The sequence below is a fragment of the Etheostoma spectabile genome, chromosome 22 (assembly GCF_008692095.1).
Source record: "Etheostoma spectabile isolate EspeVRDwgs_2016 chromosome 22, UIUC_Espe_1.0, whole genome shotgun sequence".
Lineage (NCBI taxonomy): Eukaryota > Metazoa > Chordata > Actinopteri > Perciformes > Percidae > Etheostoma > Etheostoma spectabile.
Window position 1 is genome coordinate 11,396,010 of NC_045754.1, and position 13,639 is coordinate 11,409,648.

The 13,639-nt window shown below is 39.7% G+C and overlaps 1 protein-coding gene across 2 annotated transcripts in view; it reads right to left on the reverse strand.

Moving 5' to 3' along the window:
• Nucleotides 1-13,639, reverse strand: part of plod2 (procollagen-lysine, 2-oxoglutarate 5-dioxygenase 2) — a 36,373-nt gene that overhangs the window by 7,271 nt on the left and 15,463 nt on the right. Inside the window, exons 4-16 of one of the 2 annotated variants that reach the window (XM_032503942.1) lie at nt 12,747-12,910; nt 10,544-10,656; nt 10,393-10,456; nt 10,068-10,165; nt 8,238-8,339; nt 5,552-5,677; nt 5,319-5,440; nt 4,575-4,679; nt 3,594-3,719; nt 2,666-2,807; nt 1,833-1,895; nt 407-520; nt 25-90 (exon numbers count right to left, since the gene is read on the reverse strand). In XM_032503942.1, the coding sequence (XP_032359833.1) occupies nt 25-90; nt 407-520; nt 1,833-1,895; nt 2,666-2,807; nt 3,594-3,719; nt 4,575-4,679; nt 5,319-5,440; nt 5,552-5,677; nt 8,238-8,339; nt 10,068-10,165; nt 10,393-10,456; nt 10,544-10,656; nt 12,747-12,910 (1,405 nt within the window). The remainder of the gene's footprint in view (nt 1-24; nt 91-406; nt 521-1,832; nt 1,896-2,665; nt 2,808-3,593; nt 3,720-4,574; nt 4,680-5,318; nt 5,441-5,551; nt 5,678-8,237; nt 8,340-10,067; nt 10,166-10,392; nt 10,457-10,543; nt 10,657-12,746; nt 12,911-13,639) is intronic. The other variant, XM_032503943.1, reaches the window with a different exon arrangement.

The following is a 13,639-nucleotide window of genomic DNA, read 5'->3' on the forward strand; positions in this document are numbered from 1 at the left end:
CACACACATACACACGATACAAACCTGCTCCAAGTAGTTCTCAGTGAAAATTCGAGTATAATTTTGGTGGATATACTTCTCCTTCCAGTCCTGCAAGGAAAAGGATTTTTAGATTTAGTTTTGTTGCCATTTTTCTGGACTGTTTGCTGACCTACATACTTTACAGACCTAACCCCATCTCCCACAGGGCAGGTCCCAGCATGGAAGATACAGTAGTAAATCACAAAGACTTATCAGTGAGGATTCTTATCACGCTGAAGTCATTATTTCAAAATTGTCTCACATTCTGTAATCCTTCCATTATGGCTAATAACCCTTTACAGGTGGCTGATGTTTACCTCAGCTATTTAGAAAAAAAATGCCTTTCTTTGTGTATGAAGAATAGTGAGAGATCATAATGACTTACCACAGGGTTTTCAAATATCTGCCACAAGTCATTGTTATAATGAGATATGTTATAATTGGCTGTGGAAATGAGCCTTCCAAAGTCGTGACGGTTTGTTATGTACATAAAGACTCCCTGCAGCAAAAGGAAAAAGTTCAGTCAGTTACCATAATTTTCACAAAAGTTTAAATCTCTTGTATATCTCACAGGCAGGATTTCAAACAGATCCCTATCTCATATCTGCACATAATTACACTGCAGGTTATAATTATGGTAACTGTTTATAACGTATACACTCATCAATGATTAGCACTCGCATAAAAACTGACAAACTGTGGCAAACTACTTCAAAGCTTCATTTGCCCCAAAAATTAAAACAAAGTGTGATTTTAGTGTGTTTTAACACACTGAAATCAGTTAGGTTTGGATAGAACCAAAGGAGATAGATAAATAATATAAGATTATTTATGGGTGGTGGGTGGGAGGGCTGCAGTTGGTGGGTTGGGAACAGGACAGGGTGGGGCAGCGAGGTGAGAGGAGTGGGAGAACAGGAACAGAGGGGTGCTGGGCAGCTTGGGACAAAGCAAATCCAGGAATGATATTCCCTCTACAGTTAAGCATGGGGAGGGCCCTGCGTGGGGGTAGATTTGGACTCACTATCAGACTAGGCTTTGAGGAGGAAAAAAGATGAATTGTGGTTTTGCAATATCCTGGTGCAAGTAGTTTCCAATTTGCTAAATGTACAAAATCATCGTGTAAAAGCTGTGATTTAATACAGATGGTTTACCTGATTGAAAAGAAATATTGTTAGAGCCTAGTCTGATCAGTTGGTGTGTTTAGAGTGAGAAGCTGGTTACATAGGTTTCCTGGAAGGTTTGGCTATTTGGAGTAAAGCATCAGGACATTCAGGACAGGGGACTTGCTTGTGAACTGAATGCAACCTTCTTTCTCCTCCTTAATCTCCTCATGGAAGGCATTATAAAAACAGGTCAAGAAACAATCTGTCTAGATTGAACAAATATCTGATTTTGGACATAAACTAAAGCAAAATATCAACATCAATTTCCAAAGAGCTGCTAGGCATCCTGATTTCTTATGTAAGGTTATAGGCAGCAACGTAGAAAGCAACTTGATATTACATTTTATTTATTCAATAAATATGTAACAGTCCAATCTGAAATAATACATGATGATGCATGATATATAAATTCCAATGGACAATATGGAAGTTGAAAAATATATGAAATGTCAGTGTTTTACTCCTTAAAATACCTACACATTTACAGAATTCAACTTGGCAGTGCCATGAAATCAACAATCAAATCATGTACAGTTTTTTTTGTGAAATAGAGCCTATGAAATGAGCCAAAGCTTGGAATTACTTCTGAGTGCTAACCCATTGGAAATGGATGTTTCAGAAAGCAGAATAATCAAAACAAATGTAAACCTTTGGGGGCCTGAGCATATGGAATGATTCCGGAGTAGGGGAGTCTTTTTCTCTGTGACTGGTCTAAAATGAAGGAGAAGCATCATGTAAATAGGATAACAGGATGACAGTTGAAACATATGTATGTATATATATGGCACATACATAGCAACTCAGGAGGAGAGGAAATGTGCCTGCGTGAAAAAAGGAGCAAGGTTCCCTCTGAAGCTGATGTTTTTTGTGGGTGAACATGGGAGGAATGCATGCTGGGGAAAAGGAAAAGCAATCCAAATGCACACGAGTTTGGATCAGGCATGGTAGTTGTTCTAATGCAGCGCACAAGTGACATGTCAGTGTTATAGGGAACACAGTTTACAAGTAGAAAGGAAAACACATAACACACAAGATAAACGTGTCAGCTAGCCAGCCAGGCATTGCAACTGGTTGCACTGTCTGTGGTCATCATGACAATACGGCAAGAGAAAGTCAAGAATAAAGTGGAGCAGAGAACCTGGAATGCACCATAAAGCAACCATAAACAGGAGGTGCATGCCTTGATGACAGACAAAGACATTTCAAACCACTTATACTTGCCAGTCTTTGGCTTCCGTTGGAGCTGTTGACTTTTCAGTGTTAATATTCTAAACTAGTAATACTGAAGATTTTCAATAAATGTAAATACAGAATCACATGTTCTAGTGTCCCTTACAGTGGCTCGCCATAATGCTGACACGTTTTTATAGAAACCACATGGTGCAGACTACTACTACTTGTATATGTGTGTATATATGCATGTGTGTGTGTTTACAATACTAAGACATGAATCCATACAGATGGGGGATGAGTTTTCTTACCATTTCTCTGGCGTTTCTACAAAAAGCCATATCTGGATCTAGTTTCTCCAGGACAAAGTAGTTCCTCTCTTTCAGTTCATTCCTCAAGGCACCACCCTTGACAAGATATACATGTGCCATGAAAGGAATGTTCCACATACCCCTAAAAACAACAAGACAGAGAAAGAAAGTGGTCATTTTACAGTACAGTAACTTTTAAAATATTTATTCTTGGTGTGCAGAAGGGGATTTTTTATCATTTGTGTGTAGGAGTTGTTGGAGAACGTGTTGGCAAACTAAATGGAAAATAAGGCAGAATGTCAAATGTGGTTAAAGATTCTTCCTTAATCTTTTGTCTATTTGGTTACAATTAGCAGCCAATTTTTAAAGAATCTTTAGTGTGTTTTTCTTTTGTCCAAGTGTTACAGCCAATTCCACTTGAACTAGCCTCTTTGTCTTCGAGATGTATGCTATCTGTGCATCCCGACCCTCTCTGCCCACCCACCCTGACCTACCAGTAGGAGTTGGTAGTGCAATGACAAGGACGATGGAACGAGTGTTGCTGATTAAACTTAGTTTTCAACTGTGGCGGGTGAATGTTTACTCCTTTGCGCCATATGGCCGCTATTTAATCTTATTTCTAAACACATAAAATTTGAATTCTGAATTTGACTTCAGCTTTTGTCACAACTCAGGCTTTGTGGCTCAGTACTAAATCATTTTTCAGGATGATTGTGGCTTTTATTCATATGGGTATTCTAGGATGTAGTTCATAATGAAGGCATCTTACGTGTATTGTTATTCATGGCTAAACACTTATGAGAACTGTTTCAGCACAATAGTACAAGATTCATTTTAGTCATAGACACACTGATCCAATACTAGTGTGTGAACCATAAAAATGTGAAACCATTGCTGTGTGTGTTCCCTTTTGGCACTTGTGACTTACACACGTTTTCTCTGCACAATGTCGACATAATCTTCAGAGCGAGCGTAATAACCATCCAGGCTCAAGGCTCCCCAGAAGTTGGACCACAGCTTGCCGTGACGAATGACAAGGGGACCAATTATTTTTCTGTAGGAAAGCAGGAGGCAGAGTGGAGAAATGGTAATTCTGTCAGAGAAGATACAATTCAGTGACATCTCACAGACAGCCAACCACCGAATGTACTGGTTCTCGTAGTTGTGCTGCATGGAGGAGATCAACCTCTTTCTAGATAGATATGATCACTGTCATATCACAGATTGTAGAATTGTAATTGTAATAATCCGGTCCAGAGCTGTAAATCAAGCTCAATTAGATTCAAATAAGTATAACGGCTTACCTAAGCAGGCTGTATGAATTTGGTCTGTTTCTTTGAATTTGCATGACATGCAGTAATAAAGGATTTTTCCACTTCTGGTATTTTACTCTTACAAACCTAAGCCACAATGAAAGGGATTTTCTTCTAAGAAAAAAAAATGGGCAGATTTCAAATAATTGAGCAAAAAATCAAAGTAGTTGGTTGAAATGGATGCATTTCAATGCAGTATACTAATGCAAAAGTTTCTTGCCAGTGCATTGCCAGCAAATAATTCTTATGGTGTCTTTTCATATCCTAGAAAGAGTTTTACATTGCATGACTCCCACTGTTACTGTGCCATGCCATTGCCACAATGCCATTGGGAACGAGCTGCAGAATGGAAAAGAGTTTGCATGTTTGTTTTTTGTATAATGCAAAGTGGCATTTCAGGGTTAGTGCAATAGACTTTTCCAGTTTCCATGTGGCAAGGGAAAAACAGGAAGCCATGGTGGCTTATTTTTAGCCTTTTATTCACTTGGCTGTAATGTTCCTGTGGTTTTGCCAATTTCAATGGTGCACAACAACTACCAGGGAGACTTGTTGAATGGGTTCCAGCATGGTTTCTTTTCCAGCTGCTATGTGATTACCTGTTCTGCTCAATGAGGAGCTTCAGTGTCTGTTGGTTGGTGAGCATCACATCGGAATCTAGGCTGAAGTAGTAGTCGCACGTGGCATCCTTACGGCAAAGATCCCTAATGAAATCAAAAACACAGACATGGCAGAAAAAGTAGTGATTATCACATCACATGTTGAAATGTGTCAGTTCTCAATAGAAGATGTCATTTCCAATTGCAATCTTTAAGCCTCCAGTGGATAATATGATTTAAGAAAGATTAAAGACTGCTAATAAACCGTAGACTTCTTCATTAAGGGGCTGTCCTGACCAATGCTTTAGGCATACTGGGTTTGATAGGATCTCTGTGATGCGGCCTCACAGATTAAAATTATCACTGGAAGAACAGACTGTTATTTAACACTTACATATAGGAGGAATCAGCGGGAAATACTGCAACTATTTGACTGCTAAGAAAGGACACATCACAAGTCTGGAGAGCTAACTATTGAGCTGACAATATTTCAGTCACACCACATATCTTTTTAAAATGAAAATGGAAGGGCCTGTCATAATCACCAAGGAATTAATGCATCAACGTTGTTCTGCAACACAAAAGGGCTGTCTTATTAAATTAAAGTCACACATTTAGAGATTTAAAAGTAATTCCACATCAGGCACATTTTCCTTTTAGGTAATGATTAATACAGCAACATCTGGTTTCATCAATCTTGCTCTACAGACCACAGGATCTGAGAGATAATATTAAAAGACATACATGCCCATGTTCCGGGCCTCTCCTTGGCTCAGATTTTCTTCTGGTCCCACAACCTTGAAACTGTGAAACACATTTCTGTTCTCTTCCCAGAACTTCTGGATGTGCTTCTCGTGGTAAACCTCCTGAGCAAGGAGCCAATATTAATGGATTAGAAGCCACACATAAGGAGACATGCAGCATATGTACATAGCTCTAGAAGGAAACCTAAGAGCAGCTGCAGCTGCATCACTCACGTTGTTGTGGACAAAAACTTTGAGTTTATCTTTGGGGTAATCCAAGGTCAGCAGCCGTTGAAAGAATTCAGGAAGAAATGGAGTTGGCTGCTCAATGAATACTCCAACAAAGACGTTTGGATACTCCTGTTTAGATTAGAGAGAAGACAAATTAGTACTAATTTAGACACGCAGTTTTAGTAAAGGGACAATGTTTAACATAAATCATGGATGGTTTGACATTTCACGTCAGACATAAGCAAATAGTAAAGTTACAACAGATGGTGTTCATAACCGCATTCTCTTTGCCTTAATGTCACCTGCTCTTGAATTGACTGATGTGATCCCTGTTATTACGCTCTTCAGTGTTCTGCATTACATTTTTTAAATAAATATTTACAAATACTGTTTACATTTATGATTAGCACAATCTGTGCAAAAAAAACAATTGGATATGTCTTGGTTCTACAGACCAGATGAGTTAAAGTTGGTGATCTCACAAACTCCCAATAGCTATGCACTGCATTACAGAAATTGTAACTTCTAACCCAGATTGCCACGTACGTATAAGTCTTTGCAGAGGACAGCCCATGCATGAAACAATGGCTCAGACAGTTAGGGCAGAGAAGATATAAAGAGACATAGAGCAAGAGACACAGAGAAGAGAGGAGGAAACATTTTCCCATGACACTCCAGCCCACACGGCTCAGTCTGGACTCCTCACCCTCTTGACCAGTTCACAGCAAAGGTTTGGCCAGGGATGAAAAGGGATCCTAGCAGCACCGTCTAATTTGCGAGTTCCGCAATGACTGTTTCAGGCTCAAGATGGGAAACTCAAGCATCTTGCCAATGTGAGCTTGACTTGTTATGGATATACAGTGGACAGACAACACAAGGAAATGAGTGGCAAAAAAGGCAGCAAAAAGTATAATTTAAGCATCCTTAAAGCAGAGAGACAAGAGCATATTTTGTTTAACTAGGGCTTTCAATATTAATGTGATTATAAAGAGTTAAAGGAAGTTCCTTTTAATGCTACTTACACTCTTGTTGTTTTCACGCGTGATTAATGTAAGCATGTTCTGTGGTTTGGGCCTAAATATTTGTTTTAAAGTGCATTTGGAACAGATAAAAAAACTACAAGTGACACAACTAGGTTGTGAAGGGATCTGGCTAAATTAGTGTAAGGTAGTAGTGTTACACTCACAGTATATTTGCAAAGTCTAACCGTATTCCCAAAACCAAAGTACACAAAGAACCAAGCTAGACAGCCAGTGACCTGGGTTTACCCCACAACAAAGGGCTGGACACATTATGACCAGAGTTTCCACATGACTTGATCTGACAGACGTCTCTGTTTCAAACACACAGAGTGGCACAGCCAAATGTCTCCACTAACATGCCTATTATTAAGGAACGGTATTTTTCTGCATTCATTATGGAAGGTCACTGAGAGCAACGTTCACAGAGATGCCTTTCATGTAGCTGGGTTTGTGTTGAATCAGCTCCAGTTAAACTATTTAAGGACATTTATCCATGGAACCTGCAAAATTACTGTAAATGTTAAGGGATTTATAGTTATATCCTTGACATTCCACTTCCGGGATTGCTCCGGTGCTGCAGGAAATTCTGCCAAATTTCCTTCCGCTGTCTTTGTGTTGGACTTTTAAATTTGGTGGATTTATGAGGACTGTGGTAAACTGCTGCTCAGATCTCTGCAGGGTAAATTGAGACAGCTAGCTAGACTACCTGTCCAATTTGAGTTTTCTCTCGCACAACTATTTTACAGCGGCTCTGTGCTGAACTTAACGCAGCCCATGACGATTCTGATTGGTTTAAAGAAATGCCATTACACCAGAGCACGTTTTCCTCCCATGCCCAAATGCTATGTGGAGTAGCCAGACACTCCTTCAAAGCCCTTTGGAGAAGGGTCTGGCAAAGCGAGATTAAGGGATTCAAGACTAAGAATTACATTTTGTGATTTGCAGAGAAAAATGTTTTTTTGTTTAACAGGTTCAAGTACCAAACTCATTTAGAAAAACAAAGTACATAAAAACAGGGATAACAGAAAAGATTAACTGGGATCTTGTGTACGCTTAAGTACTCTGTCCACAAGGAGGGACGTTAAGTTTCGTAACATTGTTGACAGACGCAGCCACACAGCCAGAGACATTTTCTAGTGCCTGCCATTCCTTCTGTCTATACATTGCCAGCCTTGGCTGAACTCTGTGACAAATTTTCAGCGTAACCACTACATCTTGCTATTGAGGATAAAACCCATTCTGAGAAGCCCACGAAAAGGCAGGCTGGTCGACAGTGACACCCCTTTAAATGAGCCCTTCTAAAAACCCAAGAAAGCCATATCCTGTACCACAGCAGTGCAGTGCTTCCTCTTCCTCAAGTAGTTTCCCTGGCACTTTTAAAAGGGTCCAAAAGGACCAACGGGCGCATAACCTATTATTATTGGAAAGGGAGTGCGTGTAGCAAAAACTGTCTTGCATATCTGTTGAAATAGGACAAGCTGGGCTCCACTCCTATGGTCTAGACAGTCACTAATAGATGGATTGTTAATGCTGTAAGACCAAGCAATGTTTAATTCTTTCCCTTGTCCACAGGGAGGTGGCTTAATACATTTCCACAGCAGCACTTGCTAAAGAGGACTAAAGAGGACAACAAATAAGAGGAAAATGACTTTATTTGAAGTACTTACTTTTAACTGAGACAGGTCTATAACATCGTCATCACAGTGGCTACAGCCATGTTCATAGTTCCATGTATTAGGGACGTAGTTAGCCAAGTAGTTCAAGTACATCTGTACAGGAAAGAATTCAGAGCAGGTGAAAGCCAGGTTACAGAAGATTAATCAGCATAAGGAAAAACTCCAAATCTATTCTGTGATTCAACGGAACATTTTATCATCGCAACATGTTTGGATTATACCTTGGAATATTACTGTTAATATTCAGTCCATTTATTTAAAGTGGGAATTTGATGATCAAGCAGAATCACTTGTCAGACTTAAGATGGCAGGGCTATACATGTCTCCATTTAGTTAAGTTGAGACCTCACAGTCAGGCATAATTATCCCTTTTCTTCTCAGTTCTCATAAATTTCAACATATTGTAATCATAATTATGTCTGCTCTGTATTTAGTGTGCACGAAAACATTAGATTTATGGGAAACATAACAATTTCAGTGCACTACAGTTTACAAATGTTTTATCGCAGACATTAACTATGTGATCATGCATTAGTAACCAGTTTGAACTTGGCATAAATGGAATAAACTAATGGGAAAATCCAGCTAGGTAGCTCAAATAGTAGGAAGCCAGGACTAACTTTTCCACTGGTAGCCCTGGAGCGACCAACTTTCTCTAGTATAAATCAGTGTCCTTGCATGCTGATCAATAGTAGTCTTAATATGACAGTGGCTCAATCTTGTAAGTTATTTTACTCTAACCCCTGAAAAGAAATTTGGAGGGGCTGTTTCAGGCCCTGCACTGGTCCCTGCAGGTTGGGTGTTGTTGTTGTGCATCTTCAAAGTTTCAAGCTTAAACTTTGTTGCCCCAGCAACAAGTTTTGAGTTGCCTGCAATGGACAGATGACATTGCCTACAATACATACACAGCATAGCTTTCCCCTCGTACCGCAACCATGGGTACTGCGTTTGTGGTTGAAAGTGGCACTTTTTCTTGTTCACTGGCTCAGTCGTTCCCTGCTTGCACTTTAATCATCAGTGTCATCTGACACGGAACCTCTCGTTGTCTCTTCCTTCCCACCAACCTCCTCCTCCTCTTTCCTCATTAGCTATAGACTGTTTCAGTTTTTACCAGCTAAATGGACTTTTTCGTAAAGTTACATGCTGCTACGTACTGTACATGCACATTAAAGACATAGGGTAAAGTGTGTAGGGGCACCAGCTACAGCTGGGGCACCAATAATAATAATCATTATACACTCGCCTGAATGCGACCAATTAAACACACTCAAAAAAAACATATGACCCTTTTGGTCAAGGCCTGGATCCCTGGAAGCATGGCTAGAACAGGGATTCTGTGATAAACCATCTAGAGCTTCTTCACCAGATGTTGAGGCTTCTGGGAAGAATGACTTGGTGGGTTTGGTTCATTACCAAAGAAGGCCAGAAACGGCCGGCTGGTGGAGGAGCAAGTCTTGTGAACATATGAGGGAAGGAAATAGGCCAGCAATAAAACTCCACGGAATTATGATGGTATCCTACTTCTTCTGCTTTTCAGCTTGCTGGGCCCATCACTCTCATTTACAAGGCGGGATGATGAAAAGAAAATGGGGGACACATGGCCAGAAGCCTCTCTCCTCCACTGAATAATGGCCAGGATTACTAGAAAGTATATGAGCAGTATGTATATTTCCTGAATGTGTGGGGATTTCTGCACAAATCTTTGGTGAGTTCAATATTTTAACCCAAAGTGAGTCTACTACAGTAGGTGAAGCTGCTAACTGCAAAGTTAGCCAAATTGCTGTGCCATATGTACGCTCTGTTAGGTGTGCCCTTACTCACCTTGGTGTTTCCGTTGCCATGGACAACCACTGGCAGAGAGTCGTACACTGTGTTTCTAACTCTAACGCGGTCTGTTCCAAACTTAAGAAGCACTTCGTCTGCCAAAAACGGGAACAAGAGACATTTCTGGCCAGGTTATAACAAATCACCACATAGGATAGAGAGGTGAAGCTTTATAACTTACTGGGTAAATTGCTAAGCCTACAAGTTTTCTGGAAATGTGCATCGTTCTCTAAATTTTTTCACTTATAAAAGCCAGCATTAAACTGGGGTTTTAATGCTATAGTGCCTGTGCTACATTCATTCAGTATCTTTGATTTCTCACCAACAGCCCCGTTCAGGTTCTGGAAAATCTGGCACTTGTGGTCCAAAGTCATATTGAGAGTTTGCTGAAAGACATGAAAACAGTATTCACAATTTGAAATATGTTTTATGGGAATTCATTTTCATATTAAGCTTTGACACAAGATACTTACTCGTTGCAAAGGATCCAGGTATAATTTAGTGTAGAAGAGCTGGTCATCATCATTGTCATGGAGGTTCCACTGGGAAACAACTCTGTTTATGTATGGGGCGTAGCCGATTATACCTGCAAGTAATAAACGGTGTAAAACCTATCCAGCAGTAAAATATTGCGTTTACAAGGTCATATACAGCTGGCAGACTGTTGGTGACAATTGCACTATACTGCCTGAATGCCTTACACAAGGTGTAATTTTTGGCAATAATCCCAAGCACACAAGACATGGGCAGGGACTCTCGCTTCCAACAGTCTGTACATAGAAATGAATGCAATAATGGGCAGTAGGAAAGCTGCAAAATATACGTTCTGTCTCCCAACAGTGTGCGTGCGTATCTCACACACTCTCTAAATGTACATTCTCATGGCAATCTACTCCAGTTTCCCCTGTCTTTGACCACAGTGACAGATTGCAGGGTTTGGTTATGTTGCTGGTGTGCAACGTTTTGCATCCCATGATTAAAAAAAAAAAGAGCCTTAGACAATGTAAACAAGTCAGCGGGTAGACATAATAAAGTATGACATAATCTAAAAAGCAGGAGTAAGAAAAAGTTAAAAGGAAATCAATGCATTTTATACAACTCTTATTGTTGTTAGATTATCCACAAAATAATGGCTTTAAAAGTATGGAGAGTGCTTTAAAGTACATGCCTTTTTGACTCGATGCATACATTTTGCACTTTTCTGCTGGAATATAGTGTGCCATTTTCTGACTGCAAAGTTGCAAACAAAAAAGGAACTGCAGTAACATGGAACAATATAACTTATCATGATATGATGTCTGTTGAAATTTTAAGAAAGTTTCAAGTTGGTTTATGAGTAGATTTATATATGAACACACATAAACACGACACTACTGTATTTTTATTATGTCGCCGAAATTGCACTCTTTGTGACACAGTTGTTTGTCCAGATGCTATAAAACTTTCCCATATGGTCACTTGGGCGGTAGCCGTAGGAACACAAACAAAACCTGCAATTTTATACAAACTGTGGCCCATTCTGGGGGCCAAGACAAATCCACATGTCATGTCAATGACGATAAATGCTAAAAACGGCCTGTGATCAGTCTGAGACAGCTAGGCTCCAATATGGGAGGTCAGACCATGCCGATGACCATACGGACAGCAGTAATTCAATGTCCTGAACAACTGGCAGGATGCTGCTGGCCATTGGAATTATGGATGAGAAAATACTGTTACCCTTTCTTTTGTTAAAAATGTGTGCACATATTCAGTACTTTTTCCTTATTCATAACCTTTGTGTACTAATGTCACAATCATATTATGCCTAGAAACACATGTAACATATTCATATATAATATGCATGCCTTTCAATGCAAAAGAGAGGGTGACTACTAAAAGCAAATCTTGAGTAAAAAAGTGTTGAAAAGGAACAAAGTTCAGAGTCAATATCCACATGAATGTGCTTCTCTCACCTTCTGTCTACTTAGACAGGAAATATCTCAAGGAGCCAGTTTACAAGACAAATATACTTCCATTTTACAGCAAGAGATAATAATAAAGGTCCTGTGGTTTTAGATTTTAAAACTAACTCCAGTCTGTTGTCATTCCTTAAAGTCTTTGGCACCACTCTTCCGACCAATAACACGGAGGCTGCACTGCTAAGCCCCCTGAATTCCAACGAGGCCTGCGTGTCTTCAAAGTTTGACAGCTGATGATGCAATGTATTAACCTTTCCCCACCCATAGAAGGTTACTCAAGCCCTAGTATACCCCAACATAAGATTTATGTGAAAGTAACATACATAAAATATTATCTTTTAAACATCTTTAAATATATCCTCAAATTATGCAGGTCCCCCCCCCTACCCCCCAACAGAGATCCACACAGATAAACATTACACTACATTGACAAATTATAATTCTGTACAGATGAGTGTATGGGTAATCTTCACATACTCTTTACTCTTCAAATACACTATGAACTGGGTTAGAATTAGAAAGGGTCATGGGGTCATAGGGTTAGGATTAATCATGAGGTTGGGATACTACAGGTATGGATATAAATGATGAGAAGGGTGACTCTTTAACATCTACTTTTTGTCAACTGATAGTCGAGAAATCGAGGGTCACAGACAATTCATTAGGTTAAAACAATTGAGTATTTAGATCATATATAGACCTTATTGGAACCCACCTCCAGAATTGAGGTAGCGCTTGCCACTGCGCACTGCGGGGTACTTGTCAGCTAGTCGCTTATCTGGCCATATCAGTCCCTCTGCAGCAAAAAGCACTTTGTGATTGGCTTTCTGGAACTTCCTGAGAATCTCTTCTGGTCCCCCAGCAAAGATAAGATCATAGCTAAAAGGGAGTGGACAACAGATCATTATCATTTTCTTTCCCCCTTTAGGGGCATTCTTACAGTTTTCTCTTATAGTATTCTTTGTCTTGTCATCTGACACACAACCCAGGTTTCTACTTGCTTGAGATAGATAGAAATCGTAATGTAAACATTGAGCATTCTTCATGAGTGAGCCTTTGTATAAGCAAGCATTTCTTGGATTGTTCTGTGAGATGTTGCGTCTAGCTTTGACAGACATTAACACTAGGGTGACCAAACGTCCTCTTTTGCCCGGACACGTCCACTTTTTACATACTGTCAGGGGTGGTTTATAAATTAATTAAAATGACAGTTTTTAGCTGTTTTTCATGGGACTATTATGCGTGTACTTAAATTGACTGGCGCTTTTCACACAATACCACGGTACTTTGTTGCGTGACGTAATTCCCGAGAGGCTGCCTGCGACGCGCACATGCAGGGAACAGATCAGACAGCGGAGCAGCATTGCACACAAAATGCTGTAGCGTTAGTGCAGCTTCACAGTTGAACTGCAAAAAAACGTACGGTACGTACAGTTTTAAGTGATGTTTAGTTGAAGCTGGATTTTAAAGCTGACACAGAATTGGTCATATTTAGAACATTATTTCACATTTATTTATTTGAAAAGAGGGCTATTATTTTGTTACAGGTTGTTACAGATTTTTTTTATTACATTAGTTATTTTTGTACCATTGAGGCATAATAAAGCA